The following is a 26,164-nucleotide window of genomic DNA, read 5'->3' as shown; positions in this document are numbered from 1 at the left end:
GGTTAAGTGAGACTGTGATGAGAGAGCTCGTCTGTCCATGAAGCGAGAAAATGAAAACCATGCAGCTCAACAAAACAATAACAATTTAGTTGTAGTGTTAGAGAGATGATAACATTCAGTAACATAATAAACAACGGACGACTGAAGAAGAGAGATGAGGATGCCAAAAAAAAGGACGGTATACAATACCTAAATTGACGATCAGTTTGACACGGCCGCTGTCCAGCTCTAGTCGTAGTGTGTCTGCAGACTCACGTGACGTGGCAGCCATCAACAAGCCAAAAGCACGTTGGGACATGAACCTCAGAGACACGTCCTCTGCTTCTGTATGTATGATCGTCGGCATCACCACCTTCATGTACATGCTGCCATCATAGCTTAGGATTGATGCCTCTGTTGAGAAAAAAAAAGTACATATAATTATAAAAAAAAAATGTGTTTCCCCATGTCCCTTAAAGCAGTGGTCCCCAACCCCCAGGCCGCGGACCGGTACCGGTCCGTGGATCAATCAGAACCGGGCCGCACAAGAATGAATTATTTTTAAGTTGGCAGATAAAGTAGCTGCATTTAAAGCCAAACTTGATTTGTGGGGACGGCGCGTGAACAGAGTCATATAGGACTTGCATGATATGTGTGTGTGCAGGCGCTCACGGGCTGTTTCACGGCCTTAAGGTAAACAAACAACGGCTTATCATAAGCATCTTATCGATAATTATTTACACAGCTGGCATTAAGATGAACATATAAACGTTATCTGCCTAATTTCTAGCACCTAAATGTGTCTGGAAAAATGTTCAAAGGCTTTTATTCTCATAAACCGCGCGGATGTGAATGCGTCTGACTGTGATTGGCTAAAGCAGACGTCTCACGTCAGCACGTTCTCAGTGGCGTAGCGGACGGGCCCGCAGGGCACGCACGTTGTCGCGATTTTCAATAATTAAAAATCCGGCAACCGCAATAATCAAACTCTTGGGAACAACTGTGCACGGAACCAAAGTTCACAGGTCTGTGTTCTCCGGACTACTTCATTCTGATTGCTTCCCGCCAAACCGCGTCATAGCCCATACCATAAAGTTGACTTGATTTCAACTCTCCTCAACGCCCTCACAGGAGAAGACGCGCCGCGCTGTTCAAGCTCTTGGGAAAACCAATTCCCAAACTATGCTTTAGGACAGTGGTTCTCAAAGTAGGGGTCGGGACCCCCTGGGGGGTCGCGGGACAATGAGAGGGGGTCGCTTGGTGATTCACAAAAATCTAATAAATTTGAATAAACTTTTATGATTACCATTGTTAATCCATAACCTACAGAAGATAAAAAAATAGCTACATAAAAAATTAAATATCCAAAAAAAAAGCCATCAGCTTTGTTTTTTTATTATTATTTTTTTTTTTACATTGATTGCAACCCTTAGGATTTTTACATTAGATTAATGACAAAGCAATAGCGTCAGTGCACCAGATTTTACAGCACTAGCTAAACTTTCTGACACCGTTACAGAACTCGCGTACATTTAAAATACATACAGGACACTAAACATGGAGGATGATGTGTAAGTGGCAGTCTCCAAATTTAAACCAAGAAAAGACTTGGGATGTAACTTAAATATTGTGCCCACCAGTCTAATTAGATGAGTTAATATAAAGTAATAATAATATAAATGATATGGGACTGTTGCACTTTTTTGTGTTGTCAATATACTTGTGTTTATATAGGCTGATTGGTTTGTGTGAGTGTTGTGTGCAACGTTTGTATGATTATAACCACTTATGAAAATAGTGGGGGTCGCGAGTCATTGGCATTGTCATTTTGGGGGTCCCGGGCTGAAAAGTTTGAGAACCCCTGCTTTAGGACACTAATCTTATTGGGAATATGTAAGGCAAACCTTGGCCTAATAAAAACAAACCAACAAATACAGTAACATTGCGTGACAATATTTTGGTATTAAATATTTAACAAATATGAATTAGCAAAAAGCTTGCTGTTGTATCACATGAAAACATTCACATTTGTGCCGAAAACACGCGTGATACTTCTTCTTGTTGTTTTCGTATGGTGACATCCAAACGCACTACCGCCACCTACTGATATGCGCGAAGTGACTCTCCAGAGTGAGAGTTGTCGATTTGAAGCGTCTCAGTCTCATTGAATCAACATGTTCTGATCAAATTCATTTGATTATTTATTGATTCAGTTTCAAATAACATGAATTAATCATTTAACATACGTAAACTTGATTTGTTCTTTTCAATCTGACAAATTTTTATTTTGTAAATCCAATACATGCCTAGTTGATTTTTTTGAGTGAGCAGTGCACTCATTCACCTACACAAACATGTTCCAACTTTATAAATGTTGCGGTGTACCGCTTTTTCTTCATGTTCATACTCTCCTGATAATATGCAGACCTTTAATTGCAACACTATCCCTTCTAATTCAACTTTTGTTTCACTTTTTGTCGTGCAATCAGCTCTGTATTTCTTATTACGTTCCTCCTCCCTCATTTCTCTTTTACACACGAGGAATAATTTTAACGAAGTCACTTATTTTCTGTTTTGTTGCAGGCTATAATGCTACAGCGTAGCCCTGAGATGGGATTCTGGGTGGAAAAGGGGATTAAAAAATGCAACCAGGCGTGAAATACCTGCCTTGAGTTTTAATAGCGAAAAAAAAAATAGGCCTTTGGCTAAAAAAGGAGCTGCCAGCCTTTGTGTAATGATGGAGGAGAGTGCATTTAATACATGAGTCATTGGGCACAATGATGAGCATTATATGTGCGCCCGTCAGTCTGATGTGCACGTCTTAAACATTCAGTCATGCTGGCTGTGAATGCTATTAAAACAATATTACGTTAAGCTAAATGTGCTTGTTACAATTTAAAAGGAGAGTTCAACAAATAAAAGTATGTCAATTTTAATTGATTCTCGCAGCCACAATCAGGGCCTCATTTATAAATTGTGTGTACACAGAGATTTGATCTTGTGTGTATGATGAAATCTATCTGTTGATCAGGAAACTACTTAGCACAAGACGCAAGCGATTCTGGAGGAGTTGAAATTCCAATGCTTGCCAATCGCCAATTTCAAGTACAGGATTTGAAATGACTGTCGGCTTTTCATATGCTAAATAAGCTAATTGGGTGCTGTTTGTAATGTGGAGATATGAAACCATTTGGCTGCGCAGTGTTTGCAGTTCTTAAATTGCACATTTGTACGGACGCGCGTGTACATTCATTGATTTGAATTGCATTTGGGAAATTATGTTTGATTAAACACATGACAGTTTCTATTCATCATTTTAGGAATACGGTTTGGCTTCCTAGTATCAGAGCAAGCTATACTGGTAATTTACAGCCATTCATGTCCACTGCAGTCTCCAAATTCTATCCTTTGCAAATTACCTATAGGATTTATTTAAATTTTCAATTCATTTAACCTTTATTTGTGTTGCGCTTTTACAATGTAGATTATATCAATGCAGCTTCACATAGAAGATTATAGTAAATTGAAACCGTGCAGTTCAGTTTTACATTTACATTTAGTCATTTAGCAGACGCTTTTATCCAAAGTGACTTACAAATGAGGACAAGGAAGCAATTTTCACAACTAAGAGCAACAATGAATAAGTGCTATAGGCAAGTTTCAGGTCTGTTAAGTCTAAGAAGGGAAGTATTAGTAGTATTAGTATTTTTTTTAGTTTTTTTTTTTGTACAATTAGTGTGATATTCAGAGAGGCAATTGCAGATTAGGAAGTGAAGTGGAGAGTAAATAGTTGAGTTTTTAGTCGTTTCTTGAAAGTAGCGAGTGACTCTGCTGTTCTGATGCAGTTAGGGAGTTCATTCCACCAACTGGGCAGATTGAGCGTGAGCGTGAGCGAAAGTGATTTCTTCCTTCTTTGGGATGGAACCACGAGGCGACATTCATTCACAGAACGCAAGTTTCTGGAGGGCACATAGATCTGCAGAAGTGAGAGCAGATAAGAAGGAGCAAGGCCAGAAGTCACTTTGTAGGCAAACATCAGAGCTTTGAATTTGATGCGAGCAGCAACTGGCAGCCAGTGCAAACGGACTAGCAGTGGAGTGACATGTGCTCGTTTAGGTTCATTGAAGACCACTCGTGCTGCTTATTTAGACTTTACATTCAGTTTAGTTTAGCTCGGTTCAGTGTGGTTTAATAATCACTACTGGGAGTCCAAACACTGAAGAGCAAATCCATCAATGCGCAGCTCTACAGATCCCGAGCCTTGCAAGCCAGTGGCGACAGTGGCGAGGAAAAAACTTCACCAATTGGTGAAAGTGAAGAATTCGAGAGAAACCAGGCTCAGTTGGGCACGACCGTTTCTCCTCTGGCCAAATGTCTTGTGCAGAGCTGCAGTCAAGGCGCCGGAGGCTGGAAGCTGGACCTCAGCAAAGACTAGTCTGTACCTGGAGCGTCACAGGAATCAGTCTCATGCTCTCCGCTTCTCTTCAGCCAAATTCACAGCAGACATAATGCTTTTTTTAAGATCGTCATTAAAAATTTACAATCATTACACGATCAAAAGCAAGAATTTAATTTTATGTACGCTAAAGACAACTGTCATTAAGTGCCATTAGTCAATTTTTGTCGATTTAAATACAAAGATACACTGCAAAAAATGCTTTTCTTACTTAGATTTTTTGTCTTGTTTCTAGTCCAAGTATCTAAAAATTCCTAAATCAAGAAGAATTTTCTACACAAGCACAACATATTGTCTTGTTTTGAGAAATAATATGCCATTATTAAGTGAGTTTTTCCTTAAAACAAGCAAAATAATCTGCCAATGGGGTAAGCAAAATAATCTTACGTCAAAAGAAAAAGCAAGATTAATTTGCTTACCCCATTGGCAGATTATTTAGCTTGTTTTAAGGAAAAACTCACTTAATAATGGCATATTATTTCTCAAAACAAGACAATATGTTGTGCTTGTGTAGAAAATTCTTCTTGATATAAGAAATTTTAGATATTTAGACTAAAAACAAGACAAAAAAATCTAAACAAGCATTTTTTGCAGTGTAGTTTGAGATGTCTATGCTATCGTAACTTTACATAACCACATTCAATTCAATTCATCTTTATTTCTATAGCGCTTTTACAACTTGCACTGTCAAAGCAGCTTCAAATAGAAGTTCAAGCAAATTGAAACTGTGTCAGTCCAGTTTTCAGATTCATCACAACAGGCTTGTTATGTGACAAAAAATAGCCCAAAGGAAATAGCCCAAATGCATAAATAATCATATAATAAACGTTTACGCTAATACACTAGTATTATAACAAAATAGGAAGACTAAGATGTAGAAGAAAAATAAAAATAGGAACAATAAGAAAAAAACCTCCTCTCTCTCGCTGAACACCAAACCATCATGTAGACAGTCCTCTACTGCCCTCTACTGTTCAGTTGTCTTGACTATTTTTTTCAACGATAATATTAATAGCAAATTATTCCACTGTAGTGACCTCTAAAATAGAGACTAAGCCGAAGTAAAATGAATAATAATAATAATAATAATAATAATTATTATTATTATTATTATTATACCTAATGAATGATACATACTTGCCTCATGCAAGCAGTAATTATGTTTTTTGTAATTTGATGCAAAGATAATGTAATATATATATATATATATATATATATATATATATATATATATATATATATATATATATATATATATATATATATATATATGATATATATTGATTATTATATATATATATATATATATATATATATATATATATATGATTTTTATTAAAATATTTATTGACTTTTAAGCATTTAAGATGCTGAGGAGTGTTAAATGCATCATAGCAGTTTTTTGAAAAGGTTCCATTATTATTATTATTATTGTTATTATTATCATTATTATTATCACTATTATTATCATTATTATTATTATTATTATTGATATTATTATTATAAAAAGTTAGGTCACTGAACAGCAGAGGGCAGTAGAAGACCATTTACAGGATCCAGATGGTTTGCTGTTTAGAGAGAGAGAGAGAGAGAGAGAGAGAGCAGATCTCAGCACAAGATTGTGCCTGCACGCGTGTCTGTGTGTGCATGTGCAATGTGCATGTGTGTTTGTGCATGTGTGTGTGTGTTAAGATCTGTTACCATAACCCTGCCATGCACATCTATTTCTCTGTTCTGGAGATTTGTCAATTTCCCACATGACTGCTTGCTGAGAGCCACATTTCCTGAGCCATGTGGAGGAACGTATAGAGTATATGTGTGTGGGTCAGGTTTTTACTGACTGTTCTTACAATTGTGGTAAAATGTAACACCACCTACATTGTGCAGAGATGTCTAAAAAGCATAATAAACATTCACATGTCTGAATATATTTGGGGAAAAATGCAAAAAAGATTCCTGAGAGGGTTATATAAGGACAACAAAAACATAAATAGCTCAGTATAAAAAAAAAAAAATAAAAATCAAGGGACATTTAAGTATTCCACAAAAGAAACATTAATGTATGAAAAAAAAACTGAAATAAATAAAATATAAAACAAAACATCAATATCTTATCTAACTTATATCTGCTGAAAAATGTTTGTTTATATGTTTGTTCATTACCGCATCATTATGCAGTCACTTAAGCACATTTCTTCGCATGACAGTTCAACAACTGACGAATAATTATCCTACCTCATTTCTCCCCTATAGGGAACGAAATTAAATTAAATCTGGAGGACGCAAACTGTGACATGATGATTGACAGGGCAGTTTAAATGGTAACAAGATGTACACAGGGCAACGCAGTGGCGCAGTAGGTAGTGCTGTTGCCTCACAGCAAGAAGGTCGCTGGGCCGCTGGTTCGAGCCTAGGCTGGTTCAGTTGGCATTTCTGTGGGGAGTTAGCATGTTCTCCCTGCATTTGTGTGGGTTTCCTCTGGGTGCTCCGGTTTCCTACAGTCCAAATACATGCGGTACAGGTAAATTGGGTAGTGTGTGTGTGAATGTTTCCCAGAGATGAGTTGTGGCTGGAAGGGCATCCGCTGCATAAAATTGTGCTGGAAAAGTTGGCGGCTAATTCTGCTGTGGCGACCCCGGATTAATAAAGGGACTAAGCTGAAAAGAAAATGAAAGAATAACTAACTAACATAGCACATGCATACATAAGCAAACTGTCAAGGCTATTTTTAATCTATTTAAAGACGTGGTGAAGATTATATTGATCTAGCATTTCACAAAAACCAACCAACCAACCAACCAACCAACCAACCAACCAACCAACCAACCAACTAACTAACTAACTAACTAACTAACTAACTAACTAACATAGCACAAAAATACATAAGCAAACTGTCAAGGCTATTTTTAATCTATTCAAAGACGTGGTAAAGATTATATTGATCTAGCATTTCACAAAAACCAACCAACCAACCAACCAACCAACAACTAACTAACTAACTAACTAACTAACTAACTAACTAACTAACTAACTAACTAACTAACTAACTAACTAACTAACTAACTAACTAACTAACTAACCAACTAACTAACTAACTAACTAACTAACTAACATAGCACATGCATACAGAAGCAAACTGTCAAGGCTATTTTTAATCTATTTAAAGACGTGGTGAAGATTATATTGATCTAGCATTTCACAAAAACCAACCAACCAACCAACCAACCAACCAACCAACCAACCAACCAACCAACCAACCAACCAACTAACTAACTAACTAACTAACTAACTAACTAACTAACTAACTAACTAACTAACTAACTAACTAACATAGCACATGAATACAGAAGCAAACTGTCAAGGCTATTTTTAATCTATTTAAAGACGTGGTGAAGATTATATTGATCTAGCATTTCACAAAAACCAACCAACCAACCAACCAACAACTAACTAACTAACTAACTAACTAACTAACTAACTAACTAACTAACTAACTAACTAACTAACTAACTAACTAACTAACTAACTAACTAACTAACTAACTAACATAGCACATGCATACAGAAGCAAACTGTCAAGGCTATTTTTAATCTATTTAAAGACGTGGTGAAGATTATATTGATCTAGCATTTCACAAAAACCAACCAACCAACCAACCAACCAACCAACCAACCAACCAACCAACCAACCAACCAACCAACCAACTAACTAACTAACTAACTAACTAACTAACTAACTAACATAGCACATGAATACAGAAGCAAACTGTCAAGGCTATTTTTAATCTATTTAAAGACGTGGTGAAGATTATATTGATCTAGCATTTCACAAAAACCAACCAACCAACCAACCAACCAACCAACAACTAACTAACTAACTAACTAACTAACTAACTAACTAACTAACTAACTAACTAACTAACTAACTAACTAACTAACTAACTAACTAACTAACATAGCACATGCATACAGAAGCAAACTGTCAAGGCTATTTTTAATCTATTTAAAGACGTGGTGAAGATTATATTGATCTAGCATTTCACAAAAACCAACCAACCAACCAACCAACCAACCAACCAACCAACCAACCAACCAACCAACCAACTAACTAACTAACTAACTAACTAACTAACTAACTAACTAACTAACTAACTAACTAACTAACTAACTAACTAACTAACTAACTAACTAACTAACTAACTAACTAACTAACTAACTAACTAACTAACATAGCACATGAATACAGAAGCAAACTGTCAAGGCTATTTTTAATCTATTTAAAGACGTGGTGAAGATTATATTGATCTAGCATTTCACAAAAACCAACCAACCAACCAACAACTAACTAACTAACTAACTAACTAACTAACTAACTAACTAACTAACTAACTAACTAACTAACTAACTAACTAACTAACTAACTAACTAACTAACTAACTAACTAACTAACTAACTAATTAACTAACTAACTAACTAACTAACTAACTAACATAGCACATGCATACAGAAGCAAACTGTCAAGGCTATTTTTAATCTATTTAAAGACGTGGTGAAGATTATATTGATCTAGCATTTCACAAAAACCAACCAACCAACCAACCAACCAACCAACCAACCAACCAACCAACCAACCAACCAACCAACCAACCAACCAACCAACCAACCAACTAACTAACTAACTAACTAACTAACTAACTAACTAACTAACATAGCACATGCATACATAAGCAAACTGTCAAGGCTATTTTTAATCTATTTAAAGACGTGGTGAAGATTATATTGATCTAGCATTTCACAAAAACCAACCAACCAACCAACCAACCAACTAACTAACTAACTAACTAACTAACTAACTAACTAACTAACTAACTAACTAACTAACTAACTAACTAACTAACTAACTAACTAACTAACTAACTAATCCAACTTATCCAGAAAGTTTTTACGCAGCGGATGCCCTTCCAGCTGCAACCCATCTCTGGGAAAGCGAAATATTTGATTACATAAAATAAAAAATAAAACATTTATAAACACATACAGAGATTTATAGTCTCTGAAATGTTACAAATACAAAACACCGAAAACACATTTAGATCTTATTTGGATTCATAAACGATATGAAACAAATCCATTCTCCTGGCTTGTGCACACGCTACTCACGTTTCTCTATAAACTAATAGCATTCAGCCACGCATCTAGCTCTGCCTTTTGGTGCCCTTTTGTTGTGCTAGGTACCCCTTGGACAGGGTCCCCAAAAATTGGTATGGTACCGTTTGCTTTTTGGTACCTTTTGACAGTGGAAACTGGCTATAAAGCATACAACTAGTACCGTACCACCATAATAGTAGGTGAACTTTGCACTGCAAAGTTTTTTTTGCTTGCTTTTTTAAATGTCTAATCTTCCTGTTTAATCCAGACCCTTTTCGCAGAGCCGTACGACAGAACTTCGCAAGCTCAATCTCCAGTATGACCGCAGCTTCATCCAAGGTAAGAACAATCATTAAAATAAAATCTAACCCCTCACTGACAGCTGATAACATTATAGATGTTGGCGTCGTTATTCTTCTTTGTTTAACTTCAGTGTCATTATTTAAAATGTAAGTAGATGACATGTGGAACAAAAGCCAATTGGTTGAGAATGAAGAAACAGCTTTTTGTTTGCAAATGTGCTGGCCTTTGCATTTTGTTTTATGCCAGATAACTGCATCTCTGTCCTTGATTTATAAAAAAACAGCTCAGTCTCTCCTGTGCTGGTCTAACTGCATTTGTCAAACTAGAATAAAAGGTCATTTTTAAAACTATTATTCATGTGCTCTACCTGAACGGTGGACAGAAGATTAATGAGCATCTATTGAGCTGTTAGGTAGATTTCATCATTATTTAAAAGCACAATGACTTAAAGGGGTCACATTATGTAAAACAGAATTGCCTTTTGCACTTCGAAAAATCCTGACATAATAGTCACAAGCCAAACTTGTCCTCTATCTATCTATCTATCTATCTATCTATCTATCTATCTATCTATCTATCTATCTATCTATCTATCTATCTATCTATCTATCTATCTATCTATCTATCTATCTATCTATCTATCTATCTATCTATCTATCTATCTATCTACCTATCTATCTATCTATCTATCTATCTATCTATCTATCATTTACTACTGGGGTGACATAATTGCGACTGTAATTCAGAACCATGACTTTTCCAACCACTGCTATGCTGAAGACACCCAACTCTACCTCTCATTCCAGCTAGAAGGTAAAACCATTGCTACTCATCAGGATATCTGACAGATATATCCTGCTGAATCACCATCACCTTTACCTTATTCTTGCCAAAACTGAACTGTTAGTAGTCCTAGCCAAGGCACTCCCAACCAAAACCATCACCATGAAGTATCTGCCGCTGCCTTTGCACTGAGAGTGTTTATTATTTACCTTTTTGTAATGGAAATTGATTGTTTATTCATTTTTACATTAATATAGTCAATAATTTTAATATAAATATTAATTAAACAGTTATGCTAATAAAAAAAAACACCTTTAGAATTAGAAAGATAACATAAAATGTATGGCAGTTAAAGTAACTTGGTTAATCTATTAAAATTAAATAAAATGTTAATCTAATATTTTGGGCATTGATTTGCACGATAAGGTGGGTTTCAGACAGCTTTTGGGCTGGAAAAAGTCCACTGTATCTGACAACACTGGTTAACGATACTTCTGGACACTGTTAACATAGGGCTTCCTTTTGGCACAGTACATTTTAAACTGGCATTTGCGGATGTAACTACATATTGTGGTACTTGAAAAAGGTTAACCAAAGTATTGCTCAGCCCATGTGGTGATATCGCTTATAGATGAATGATGAGTCTTGATGCAGTGCTGCCTGAGGGATTGAAGATCACAAGTGTTCAGGGTTGCACCCTTGTTCTTTGCGTACCGAAATTCCTCTAAATTTATTGAATCTGCTTTAATGATGTTATGCATTGATGTTATGTCTTCCTATCTTTCTTTGAGGAACATTGTTTTATAATTATTTTCATATTTCATATCACTTAAATATTTGTCGTCAAATTTGCCTGACTACTAGCCTGACTAAATACTGCATATCATTGTAAAGCATCCTACTGAAATTGTCAATTTAAAGAGGGATCTGTGAGGGGTGTTCTCATTTATGCTGTGCATACTCACGTCATTTGCCTTCAAAACAACTACTGGCTTTGAACCCCTTTGTTGTGTACAACCCCAAATCAGAAAACGTTGGAATACGCAAATAAAAAGTAAGTAAAAAAGTAATAATTTGCACGCATTCTCTATTAGAAACAGGTCAGGACTGCAGACAGGCCAGTCAAGTAAATGTATCCTCTTGCTCTGCAGCCAGGACTTATAATGTCTGCAGAATGTGGTTTTGTACTGTTTTGCAGAAACTTGCAAGGGCAAAAGAAGGCAACATACTGTGCTCCAGTTTGAAAGGGCAGTGACACAATCCCATACCATGATAGACCTTGGCTTTTGAACCTGTTGCTGGTAACAGTTTGGATGATCCATTTCTTCTTTGGTCTAGTGCACACAATGTCAATTCCTCCAAAGTACAGGTATAACGGTCTCCGGCACCATCTGGTTATTATGGACCCGTTTTGACAGGAGCAGTGATATTTATGACCCGGCCAAGCATTTATATCTCAAGATTCATTTTATTTGTCTTACAAATGCAACAAACAAAAACACGGTCAAAAAACTGTCTCCCCGCTACTCCTGCCAGATGATCACCAATCACCTGTGTGCCCTTAAGTAAGCAGGTGAACTAATGTGACACGTGGGTGAAATTAATCCCTATCACTAAACCATTCGATCCGTGACACAGAATAATACTGTATAATATTATTAATCTTAATCAATCATGCAACAAATAAAGAAATAAAATATAAATATTTATAAATGGCTCCAACAACAGGTTTTCACTGTGTGATGGTTCATCCCAGATGCCCCCGAGCACAGAGAAGTCAACAACCCTTCTGGACACTGTTAACATAGGGCTTCCTTTTTGCCACAATACAGATTTAACAGGCATTTATTATGGTACTTGTTATGATTTATGTTTTTTTTTTCCTGTTTTTTTTCACCCTCCTCTCCGTTTGCTCAACCCTAGGTTTCTTATTGGTTTATTATTCTGTCCATCATCATTATGACGCGCTCCGGTTCCACCAATCCCAGGACGAGCCGCAAGTATTTAAAGCCCTGTCAGTCCAGTGTGTGGTGTGCGCCCTGCCTCGGCGTACCCTTTGTGCTCCACGCAATTTGTTTGTGCAAATGATTCGTCTATTTTGTGATCTCTCAGTTACTGTGATAATTTGAGTTGCTTGTTGAACTTTGTTGGCTTTAAGTAACATATGATGATGGTTGTGTGATTCTAAACTAAGATTTAACGGACTTATCCGGTTTGTTTTGTTTTAGTTTAGATTGATGTTTTGTTAGATTAGTTTGAGTGTTTTGCCACCCGTGTATTTTTGAGTTTTGTAGTTTGATTAGTTTAGTTCGGGTGTCGTACACACTGATGATCTCGGTTTTTATTTGTGTTTCTTTTTGACGCCTAGTTTAGACATTAGATTTAAGGATTGTTTTGTTTTGTTAATTTCTTTGATTTGGCTTACACTCGTTGTTCTTGTTTAAAGATAATAATTATAAATGTTTGTTTGTTTTTTTTTTCTCCCCCATTTATTATTGTTACATGTTTCAATTCAATTATTGAGTAAAAGCTTTAAATGAGAGTAACTGAACCTTGCCTCATTATTGATCTGTCGCACACATTACACCTGTCTCACTTAATGTTACAGCATCCCACTTTAACATCATAAAACACGTAACAGTATATTGTAGTACTTGACAAAGTTTTGCCAAAGTAGTCCTGAGCCCATGTTGTAACATCGCAAAATCGAATGACGATTTTTGATGCAGTGCCACCAGAGGGAGCGAACATCACAATTGTTGTTCATCTTCGGCTTTCGGCCTTGTCCTTCACACACTGAAATTCTGATTGTATTTATCATTTATCAATTGACTTATTGTTTATGCACTTTTAAATTGAATTTAATAATTAAATTATTTGGCTATTGGCTTTAATTAAGAAGTGATTTATGTAATTGGCGTGACATATTTTACTTGCCAAATAACATTTAATCTTTAATTAACTCCTGAAAGTACCCCATTTTCATTTTGTTTCCTTATTTCCTAGTTTGAGAAACTGTCCATGTTAGTCTTTTATCTGAATACAGATACAGACACAACTAATTTTAAGATTGCTTAAGATGCAGAGGCTTGCTTTGTTGTACATCCCAGCCGAACAGTCCAACAGCATTGCATAATTCAATAGCTTTATTGAATCAGACATAAAAACAATGCCAAAAACAAATTCATCAACTTTTAATGAACGTTTTCAATCAATTTTAAGGTCAACACTGAAGGTGATAAAGTTATTGAAGTTTATAGGCAATAAAATCGGAATGTTTTTAGTCTGCCAATGTGTGCGAAGGATACAATTGAATAATAAGACGGATTGCAAAGGAAGAAGGCAGCAGACAGAGAGGAAGAGATTAAACTTTGCTGTGTCAGTGTGGATGTCTGCTAAGATCAGTGTCACAACGAAGGTGTTTGTCAGCCTGAGGAGAAGGCAAAGGCTCACACCTCTTCTCATATGCAGGGGAGTGTATATGTGTGTGTGTTGCTTTTTATTTTTACCTCAAGTTCCCTCTTGAAGCTATTACAAATGCTTTACCCATTCAACTGTGTCACTTAATATATTTAAAATGCATTTCCAATGGGAAAAGAAGCAATTGTTTCCAATATCAGAACATTTCCACAGACTAATCAACTAAATCATTTTAAAATTTCAAAGGCTGTAGTGTTTAATGCATGCTGTTCATTATGACACTCATTTGACGCTCTTATTTAATATTATACAAAGCAATAAGAGCTAAGCAAATCAAATCCTGCACAACACAGACAGTTCTTAATTAGCATGGCTATTCTGTTGTGATGAGTTTTGTGAATATATTTGTCACGTTAAATCAGTTACAGGAATGCTTCAGTTTAAATGTGTTAACTATGACAGAGTAGCACAACTGTCCACATGTTTACCATCCTGGTGAGCTGAAAAAATTAGTGGTGGTTGCTAAGGCAAGCAGGTTAAATAAAATATGAGCCTATGTTGTCAGTTACTTTTTGACTCATCACACATTGTGTAAAAATAAAGAAATGTTAAAACTGTAAAAATCAGTCATAAACAACAAAAATGCTATTGAAGCCTCCTTCCACTCATTCTTTCAAATTTGGGGGGTTAAATAGCGGTTTTGCAACACACAGCAGTCAAGAAGTGCAAACATTGCCAACCAACACCATGATTTTGAGACAGAGGAGAAGGAAAAGTTACTGCTTCCTTCCACACAAACTTTACAAATTATGTTATTGAACTGCTGTGTAGTACTAAATTGCTGCCGTTTTAATGATGTAATTTAATGAAAGTAACGTCTCAAACAAGCCTATTTACAGTATGACAGCCCCCTTGGCATATATTTGATGTAGAGTTGAAACCAGAAGTTTGCATACACTCTAAAAAAAGGAACACAACATTACACAACATTAAAAAAAAAAAAAACGTCTTATGGTAAATCATACTAAGGTACTTTAGGTTTGTTAGGATTACCTAAATGATTTACATTTGCCAAATGCCAGAACAATGACAGAATTTATTTTTAGAGATTTTTTTCTTAATTTCTAGAATGTCAAAAGTTTACACACATTTCCTTGGTATTTTTTAGTTTTGCTTTTAAACTGTATAACTTTGGTCAAATGTTTTGGGTATCCTTCCACAAGCTTCTCACAATTGTTTGAAGGAATTTTGGCCCATTCCTCCACACAGAATTGGTGTAACGGAGTCAGATTTGTTTGCTTGCACAAGCTTTTTCAACTCTGCCCACAAATTTTCTATAGGATTGAGTTCAGGGCTTTGTGATGGCCACTACAAAACATTCACTCTGTTGTCCTTAAAACACATTTTAACTAATTTGGCAGTAAGCTTAGGGTCATGGTCTGTTTGGAAGACCCATTTGTGGCCAAGTTTTAATTTCCTGGCTGATGTCTTGAGATGTTGCTTCAGTATTTCTACATAATGTTCTTTCTTCATGATGCCGTCTATGCTGTTAAGTGGACCAGTCCCTCCTGCAGATAAACAGCCCCACAACATGATGCTGCCGCCCCCATACTTCACAGTTAGGCTGGTGTTCCTAGGCTTGTAAGCTTTCCCCTTTGCCCTCCAAATGTAACACTGGTCATTATGGCCAAACAGTTCAAACTTAGTTCCATCAGACCACAGGACATGTCTCCAATAATTATTATTTTTCCCAGTGTAATTTAGCAAATTGTAATCTAGCTTTTTTTGTTGATTTTGGCTTGTTGATTTTCCCATGTTGTCAATACTATTCTACAGTTGTGCCTCCAGTTAACTCAAATGTTGTCAATTGGCCAATCAGAAACTTCCAAAACCTTGACATCATCATCTGAGCTTTTTTCAGAGGCACAATATTCATATTGTATGTAAACTTGACTTTCAAGAAAAGTTATAACAATTTCTCCAAAAAATCTCTCTCTCTCATTATTCTGCTATTAAGCATAACAGAAACTAATTTGATAATCTTAACTTCCTAAAAAGATCAAAATTTTAGTCGCATTAACATCTGACTTTTTTTTAAATGGTTATTTGCCTTTTTATAGTGTATATAAACTTCTGGTTTCAACTGTATATTTGATTTATTTATACTCATAAATGAGGCCAGACATTGATCCCCAAATTTCCAAATGTGATTTAATTTAATTTAATTTAATTTAATTTAATTTAGTTTTATTTTATTTTATTTTATTTTATTTTATTTTATTTTATTTTATTTTATTTTATTTTATTTTATTTTATTTTATTTTATTTCATTTTATTTTATTGACATGGTTTTCCGTTTACATGGTCTGGCATTTAACACAGGACCATAACACCACAATTCATTCATTTGTTTTCCTTTGGCTTATTCCTTTTATTCATCTGGGGTCGCCGCAGTGGAATGAACCGCCAACTCATCCAGCATACGTTTTATCCAGCAGCCTAAAACATCACAGCAAGGGTCTTGAACATGAAAGAATGCAGTGGTTGAGAGAAAAGACAAGATTTGGCATTAGCATGTGACTGTTTTGACTGCAGGTGAAATGGCGGAGACAGTAGAGCAAGAGGCGTGTTAACACATCTACACACACACAGGCTCGCACACACACACATATGCACAAAGGCCTCCGAGTGCTTCAAAAATAGAGTGCTCTTCAGGACTCAGGCAAGGTTAACTTGATGAGACAGCGTGCTCTCCCTCTGCAGCACACCACTGCCCGAGAGATTCCTCTTTACATTTAGGAACTGCAGCTTCTGTGCTTCATTATTGCAATGCATTTTTAATGCGCCATCCTTCACCATTGCTGCAGATTTCTATAAAAAGCCTTTCGTTTTAATTAAAACACCATTTTCTAGTCCTGGCTGTTGTGAAATGCAGTGAAATAACATTACAGTAGGAATAGAGTTGTTAAATGATTGTTTACCTAACCATTAACTTTGTGCAATAGTCTTGCTCATTGCCTGATTTGCCTAAAAAGTCTTACAACCATCTGCTAAACCTTGAGAAAATGTTTGTAGAGAGATAAAAAAAGGCAATCCGCACATGCTGTGTAAAGATTGCATCCCTCAATAGCCTGAGGTGCAGCTATCTACAAACTGTCATGAAAACTTAATGTGAGCTTGCTCCTAATTCTGAACACCATGGGAACATTTTCTAGCTTCAAGCCTTGTTCAATTTAACTTTCGGATCCGTCTGAGTGAAGACTGAAGGCAGACAGTCACTAGAAGTGAAAGAGAAATCCTATTAAACCTCCTGAGAACGTTACACAAAAGTATAAAATCCCCTTCTCAGCTGTAGAGTAGAAACTGCTGTCCATTCAGTGTCTGTACAGCTGAAGGCTCATGGATTCTCTCAGCTGTCATTCCTGATATAAAATTTCAAAAGCTTGTTGTGTTTGAGGAGAAGTCCTCAGCCCTCAGGTGAGGTACAAAATACAAGGGACTGGGGTGTCTGACTGGGCTCGATATTAAAGGTGCAGTAGGTGATTGTCTTCAGAAACATTTGTTGTTGTGCTGGTTGAAAATCTCTTCACATTCTAATAGTAATGATTAAAGTGAATGATCTAAATGTATTCAAATGTATTTTATATATTTTGGGTAAGGCATAAAACTAAAAAACCTTCATGCAATTAAATAGAGTCAAGCCGACATCTCTCATAATTCCGATAAGTAGCCCAAACAGTCTGTCAGCAGAGATTTGAACTACTGTGCAGCCGTTTGTGCGCAGCTCCGTCGACCGCTATTTGTGCATAGACACGCTGCGCGTTCACGAGAGAGAGAGAGAGAAAGAGAGAGAGAGCACGCGCGTGATCAGCAAAAACATGCTGAATCAAAACTTTTTAAAAACCTCAATCAATATTGGAGTTACCTTTGCACGCTGGAGAAAGGATGACACAATGGCTTGTTGTTTGTTTTGTTTTAAAACATTTTTAGCTTCACGCAAAGCTAATGTAGCGTTAGATGTTGTTGTTACAAATGGGTTATATCTTCACAGAAGTGTTGTTCAGCCACTAAAATCTTCCGGTGAATGATTGATAAGACTATTTTCAGTTTCATGAGGGACATTTTACAGCATCAATAATGTAGATTTTAATTAGTTTAACAACAAAACACAAGTAATTCACCTAATCTGCCTAGTCTCTCCCTATATTGTTTACCATGCTACTCTAAATATTCACTCTGAAATAGCATGTCTGTTTGGCTTAATAATGAGTGTAATTCATGGACGCCGCCAGACAAGCACTAGTCGCTTTTAACACGTGAGAGAGGGTTCTGCTGTCATCTTTAAGGTGTGCGTGCTTCTGTTTCAGGAGGCGTGGCTCTGGGCGGCAGGGGAGGGACTTTGATTCAGAGATTTATGCTAAAGCCTAGTTCACTTACAGGATTTTAAACATCAGCAAATCGCTGTGCCGTTCACACTACATGACTTGACTTTGTGTCTTTTAATCTCTGTGGTGTTCACACTACGCGACACTCTGTGAATGATCCACAAGAGGGGGGTCACACACTACATGATCTGACAACAACTCATTCCCCAACAGCTCATTCAAGCTGACAAACCACAGCCAATGAAATTTTGAGGGAGGAGTCGTCAGAAAAAGCTGAACACTATTGGCTGCTTGTGTGCTGATTAGATTACTGACAGCGTTTCAAGCTTTGAAGAAAGCATTTAAAAACATCGTCAAATCAGCGGATGCATCAGCGGATTAATCACTCATCTGCAGGTTCCAGTGGATAGATACACAGAGTTTTTAATTTTTGTAATTTTATAACTCTTTGAAATAAAACTAACATATTTATAACACCCTGCCGTTTTCTAACTATCAGTGTATTTCTTTCTGACATTGTTATTTTTTTTATTACAAAACAGTAAAGAACTGAGCATTTCTGCCTTAAATTACCATATTGGTCTTAATGACTGCATGCATGTCTGATACTTTTCGCTGTGACTTTAAATATGTGTGCATTTTCTTGCCTGGCAACTTCCTGCTAACATAAACAAAACTTTCTGATGGCAAAAACATCAATTTACTCCAGATATCTTTCAAAACAGCAGATTCTGTGCAGTGCTCCTGTTTGAAAGTGAAAATGAAAGTCAAGACCTTTAAGTGTTTTAGTATCTTAACTACATATTTATAGGCTGTATTACCAAAAAAGATTATATTTTTAGGGTAATGGTGTCATTAAATATGATGCCAGACATTCAAAGCTTAATTTTAATATCTCAATAATAGCTTTGAATGTAAATATGTTGTGACAATATGGCGCTTTATACGGTCAGAATGAGCAGTATGGTAATTCTAATAGTTACAGAATTCTAGTTCCACTGTTAATATAGCCTACTCTCATGTCTGTGCTAACGCAGAATGAAGCGAGTGCATCGATGCCCATTCTGACCAATCACAGATGTTTCTGCTGAGCTCCTGAACACACAGCCATTCAGCTCATGCTGATATGCTCTCTCATTGGCTGCAGCTCGTCACTACATCTGACCACACGTGGGATTGAGTCGGCCGACTGCTCTGGAATATTTAGCATGCTAAATGTTGGATTTCCGTCTGCGAGGTGTCGGCGACGCGTCAGCGAGCCTTGTATGCGTTGTTTAGTAGTACACACATAAAGCGCGGCGAGCGCCGAGCACCCGCAGATTTCTTCCCGATCACAGCCCGGTCGGCGAGCTCGTTAACTTCCAAATCGGGCTCAAATCAGGCTTAAAATCCTTTACAAAATCCTCACACTTAATATACCATACTGAAATAACCCCAAATACCCATACACTGCAAAAAATGCTTTTCTTACTTAAAATTTTTGTCTTCTTTCTAGTCCAAATATCTACAAATTATTTTCTAGGCAAACAAAACATATTCAGTGTTTGCCCTAATATACGGGAGCGCATGCGTGTCTTCGGTCCTGTCAGATGTGGCGAGCACTCTCATTCCCATACAGCTGAGAGTGGCTGTGTGAACTCAACACAGCCACTCAAAGAACAGAAATTTTGTAATCGCGTGACCATGTAGAGACAGAAATCACATGCCATTGTGTAAATAAGGTATTATATACGGCTATTTAGCTTGTTTATTAAAATAAGTTGTGATCTGACACTATATATAAAATACAATTAACTTGACTTCAAGGGGGTGGAGAAAACCGTTGAGAGGGTGGGGTGCCTCCCTTATATAATGGTAGGGGACGTATTGATATTGTTTTGTTTTCAGAAATGATATGTGTCACCGACTCGGTCCCAGTCATTCCCATCGCTGGCCAGTAGAGGTCATCATCACCGGACTTCTAGACATTGCGTCATCCATTTAAACTGATAAGCACACACACCTGTTTCTCATCCCGCTAACGACCCACACTCACAGATATAAGCCACACTCTCACTCCAGTTCAGTGTGAAGTCTTGTTCTGCCCCGGCTAACACTACTGAGCGTTTCCTGCTTTCCCGTTGACAACTTTGGACTGTATCTCGACTCTGTCTTGCCTGCCACCTGCACTGAAAAAAATTATTCAAAGATGATTCCTTGGATTTACTCAATTTCTTTATGTTAAGAGGTTGTAAACAATTAATTTGGGCTGAATTTAAACAAACAAATTAAGTTGAACATTACTAAACTTTAATTTGTTTGTTTAAATTCAACACAAACAAATTGTTTGCAACAGTTCTGCATGCATTATTATTATTATTATTATTGTTATCTTTTTTTTTGTGAACTTTAGCTGTATCCTGACTTTGGTTTTCGCCGCCTGCCTTTGACCCATACCTGAATACTCACCTTGTGTTTGCCAGCCGCCAGCCCTTCGACTAACTACAACTGTGTTTTATATAAGTTTGCACACGCTTAACATCTGTGTGCTATTTGTTATTAAACTGTTTAATAAATATACTGCAAATGGAGCCCTCTGTGTCAGACCCTTCGTTACAATATGCCAAAATAAGTGAGTTTTCCTTAAAACAAGCTAAATAATCTGCCAGTGCGGTGAGCAAAATAATCTTATGTCAAAAGAAAAAAAGAAGATTATTTTGCTTGTTTTAAGGAAAAACTTCTTTTTTTTTTTTTCAAATGCGGCATATTTCTGAAAACAGGACCATATGTTTTGCTTGCTTATAAAATGCTTCTTGATGTAAGAATTTTTAGATATTAAGACTAGAAACAAGTCAAAACATCTAAGTAAGAAAAGCATTTTTGCATTGTATGCTGCTCAATTTCTGATGGGAGAACCATTTTATTTGTTTATTTTTTTTAAATGAATGCCTTTCTTAATAATATCTGTCTTGTCTTATATCTAAAACGTTAAAATTATAATGAAATAAATTCATTCAGAATTTTTGAGAATTCAGTCAGTGAGCTTGCACACTTTACAAAACTCTGGCATTTTCTAAATGTCTCTGATAGGCCACAGCATTCAAAAAGTTCAATAGAAACTTGTCATTAGCTCTAAAGCTCAGCGATGAAAAAAAAAAAGTCTGATGCAACACACACAGATCTAAATGTAATCCAGCGAACTGAATTGTTTGCCATTTTGGTGGCATCTTTATTTCTGTGAAGCACATTAACAGATTTTTTTAGACTAGCCTTAAAAATGAAGCTTCAGTGCCTAGTAAATGCTGGAGACAAGCAAATCAAGTCGGCTGGGTGCAAACTGGATGCAAACAACTAGATGGTAAGACTAGCGACAGGAAACATTTGGGTCAGACTTTGACTTTGTGTTTTGTCTCATTGTTTTAAATGCTTGAGTTAATACTAATGTTAATGTCCTCTAAGCCTTGATGACAAACATAATTGCTGTCTCACGTGTCAGAACGCCTTTAGGGGCTGCTATTGTGCTATATAATAATAATAATAATAATAATAATAATAATAATTATTGTTATTATTATTATTATTCATATATTCATTTTCCTTCGGCTTAGTCCTTTTATTCATCAGGGGTCGGCACAGCAGAATGAACTGCCAACTTATCAAGCATATGTTTTACACAACAGATGTCCTTCCAGCTGCAACTCAGTACTGGGAAACATACATACACACTCATTCACACACACATAGACACTACGGCCTATTTAGTTTATTCAATTCACCTATAGCACATCTTTGGACTGTAGAGGAAACCAGAGCACCTGGAGGAAACCCACGCCAACACGGGAAGAACATGCAAACTCCACACAGAAATGCCAACTGGCGAGGACTTGAACCAGCGAACTTCTTGCTGTGAGGCGACAGTGCTAACCACTAAGCCACGATGTAACCATTAATAATAATAATAATATTTATTATTATTATTATTATTATTATTATTATTATTATTGTTATTATTGTTATTATTATTATTATTATTATTATTATTATTATTATTATTATTATTATTATTATTATTATTATTATTATGACATCAGAGCCCTGTCAGCATCTTCAGTCCAATCCCAACTATTAAATAAAAATTTAATTGCAGTTATATGATCTAAGGTTGTTTCAGATGACCGCAATTTAGAGGGCTCATAAACTACAAGACGTAAGCTGCATACATGTCATTGCCGTAATAATGAAAATTTGACTTGAAAAAATATCTGTATCTTCTTAGAACTCATAATAACAATTTGTAAAATTGGAGTTTTCTGAGATCTGACTAACACGTGATCACCATAAGTCAACCTAGGCTCATACCACTATATACATTTCTTGAGATTGCCAAATACCTCCAAGAAGGTACTTTTTTTTTTTGCAGTTTTTGTTTCCGTGAATCCACCAGAGGCCGCTGTTTATGCTCTTTGAGATCTCCACAATTAAGCCAAAGCAATACCACATATCAGCCAGAATTCAACCAAATGAACCAGAACTCACCCTATTCTAGGTCACAGTTTGCTTTTCTTGTGGCCCAGATCCGGCCCAGTCTCTCATATTTCAGACCCATCTCCATTTAGTTCTGTCTCCCGGAAAACTCCCGGAATTACACCCCCTCCCTCCTCCCCTCAACTAAAGCAAACACTTTTCTCCATGATGGTGACTTTAGTCTATGTGGTCCACATATGTTTTAAGATAACTGGGCCACATTTGCCATATCTTCTCTGGGCCATTATAGGCTCACAGCCACATTAACCAAAGCTTACTCTTCTGAATATTTGCCAAAAGTGGCCCACATATCTTTTAGGATATCTTGGCCACATTTGCCATATCTTTCCTGGGCCACTTTAGGCTCACAGCCGCATTTGCCAGAGCTAACTGTGCCAAATATCTTCCAAAAGTGGCCCACATATGTTTTAAAATAACTGGGCCACATTTGCCATACTTTTTTTGGGCCACTTTAGGCTCACAGCTGAATTAGCCAGAGTGTACTGTGCCAAATATTTGCCAAAAGTGGCCCACATATGTCTTAAGATAACTGGGCCACATTTGCATCTACACATGTGAGCCACTTTAGGTTTAGACCCAGATTACCCTTAAATGACTATGCCACATTTATGCAAACCATGGCCCACGTTTGTTCTCCATCATTCTGGCCAAATTTACCATTTTCCACATGGGCCACATTAGGCTCACATTCAGATTACATTTTGCCATAAGTGCCAAATCTTTGCCTTAAATGCCCCATATATGAATTTGAATCTTTGGCCCCTCTTTGCCATTGTACAGTTCCACTTCAGGCTCACATTCATTATGTCTGGGCCGAAGGAAGACCACCAGTGCTGCATAACTGCCTAAAGTGGCCCACATTCATATGCTATCTGGGCGAGCTGCTTTCTGGAACCATTTTTTTACTGGACTCAAACCCTGTTGTCGCAGTCAACGCTGCTTCACAAGTCCACCGAGGTACGTGGCGAGCCACTTGACAAACTGGTAACAGCAAAAACGCTGTCCATGAGGAGGTAAGTGGTCAGCTAGTAAGCACAAAAAGAAACAGCTTCATACCGCCCCATAGCATTCGCTTTAAAGATGAAATGCAGTGGATACGTTCCTCTGGCTACATAATTTGCAACCTCCAGAAATGTATATAGAGGTACTTATTCAGAATGAGCCTGTGTTGCCATTAAGCCTCTTTCACACTATGAGTGACTTGCAGAGGCAAAGGAACAAGCGATCGTTCATATCAATGGAGAGTAAACGACTTTCGGCGACCTCGATCTATGCCATAGATATATACACTAGATATCGCATAGGGACCCTGAGCATGCGTCAATAGCGCCGCCACATTGGTACAGTGCTCCCAGGACAAATGCCATTCAACTGCACTAGTCAAGACAGTGTTATTACGTGAAGATGCGGGACTTTAGCGCTGTCTACGAGTGTAGTAATGAGCAAACAAAGAAAACAAAGCACAAAGGCAGAACATTTCATAGGTAATATTAAGTTTTTTTCTGTTTTTGTATGTTCTGAACTTTTGTGCTAATCAGGTAACGTTATTGATGATAACGGTCACTTACTGCATTCACCATAAGACAAAGCAGCTCCAACTCGCACTAAACACTCGGCTTATGCTAGTTTTGTTGAATAAAATCAGCAAACAATGCAAAAGAAATATGACAACGAGATGCTGCGCTGCCAGAAACTTGTATTATTGTCGGCTAACGTTAGTGAAAGAGTCGATTGGGGGATTCATTCACAAACGAATCGCTCCCTCCGTCAGTAAGAGAAGTGAAAGCAGGAGAGGAGCTGTGTTTCAGGACATGATTAGATTAAATTTAACAGGGAGGGTGAATAGTACATTTCTGTACGCACAAACACAAGCTTTTTGTCAGGAATGCCCGTGCGGTCACTGATCCATCAATGTAGAAAAGTGATGTAAAATTATAATTTTCGTAATTAGAAAAAAAAATTACATACTAACATCCAGGAAAACTCCCGATCACAGATATATGTGTATATCTCTGGCTTTGCATGGCCACAGTCCTCCACTGTACCTTGGTCCCGCATTCACTTCAAAGGAGCACTACCCTGTAGCAAGATGGCGGCGCTGTTGACGCATTCCGTCCAATAGACAACAATAGGCCAGGCGACATCTAGTGTATATATCTATGGATCTATGCAAGCGACAACAACCGTAGGCGACCAGGTTGGCATGATGAGCGACGCGACAAAGTTGAGAATACTTTATGCAAATGAAGAGCAACTTTCTTGAGTGACACCAGTAGAGTTCATGTAATCCTCTCCCAGCTCACTCAGAGGCCAGTCGTATTCTCCATGCTCAGACCAGCGACCAGTGCTGCTAGTGTGAATGTGGCTTTAGTGCTACAACTTTTAATAAATAACCATGTGTGAATCCCATTTACTGTATGCCATATAACATATCTCAATTAGCCTCTAAAATACTTTAAAAAACTGTGCTGCATCTTGCTTGTTGCTGAGAAATAGCTTTTTTTAGGAAATATATTTTTTAAAAGCAGCTCACAGAGCAGTACTGAAAACCACTTGCTTGTGAACTTTCCTGTGAGTGTGCTAGGTAATCTCTGATCTGTGTGAGTGCTGTGTGCAAGGATGCACTTAAGTGGTGCGCAGGTGCTCGTGCGTGACCAAAATAAGAAATGTGCCGTGTGAATAAGAGTAAGAGCACTCATTTTAGTACTGTTAGATAATGAAAACGTAAAGTTCCATAACCACAACATGAAGGGTGACATCACTTTAACAAGTGTAACTTCATCTGCTGATCACAAACAAACTAAACAAAACTAGTAACGAAAGAAAATTGGTGGCATTTTATAATAACTAAACACTTTGAATAACTTATTAAGCATTAGCAAATAGTTAAATCATTACTTGTTAAGCATTAACTCTACGATAATAGACATTACTAAACAGTTTATATCTACAGATATAAATGCAAGCATGTATTGTATTTATATACCGCATGGTCATACACTCAAAGAGCATTACAATCATGAGGTTTGTCTCCCCACTTTACCACAAGTGTGCAGCATTCACTTGGATGAAGCGACGGCAGCCCCAGGACATTGGCCCCAGTGCTTCACCACACACCAGCTGTTGCTGGAGTGGAGAGACAGTGATAGAGCCAATTCGGCTGATGG

At 37.0% G+C, this 26,164-nt stretch overlaps 1 protein-coding gene across 64 annotated transcripts in view; it reads right to left on the bottom strand.

Annotated features, from left to right (window-relative positions):
• The window catches only part of nrxn3b (neurexin 3b), a 409,500-nt gene that overhangs the window by 237,114 nt on the left and 146,222 nt on the right, over positions 1 to 26,164 (bottom strand). For all 64 annotated transcript variants that reach the window (XR_015517979.1, XR_015517981.1, XR_015517982.1 and 61 more), the window contains 1 exon segment: positions 190 to 393. Coding sequence is in view for 55 of the 64 variants with exons in the window: in XM_087297808.1 (XP_087153934.1) it covers positions 190 to 393 (204 nt within the window). In the remaining 9 variants the exon portion in view is untranslated.

This window comes from Danio rerio, chromosome 20 (assembly GCF_052040795.2).
Source record: "Danio rerio strain M-AB ecotype USA chromosome 20, GRCz13ab, whole genome shotgun sequence".
Classification (NCBI taxonomy): Eukaryota; Metazoa; Chordata; class Actinopteri; order Cypriniformes; family Danionidae; genus Danio; species Danio rerio.
This window is presented reverse-complemented; position numbering and strand designations above follow the sequence as displayed.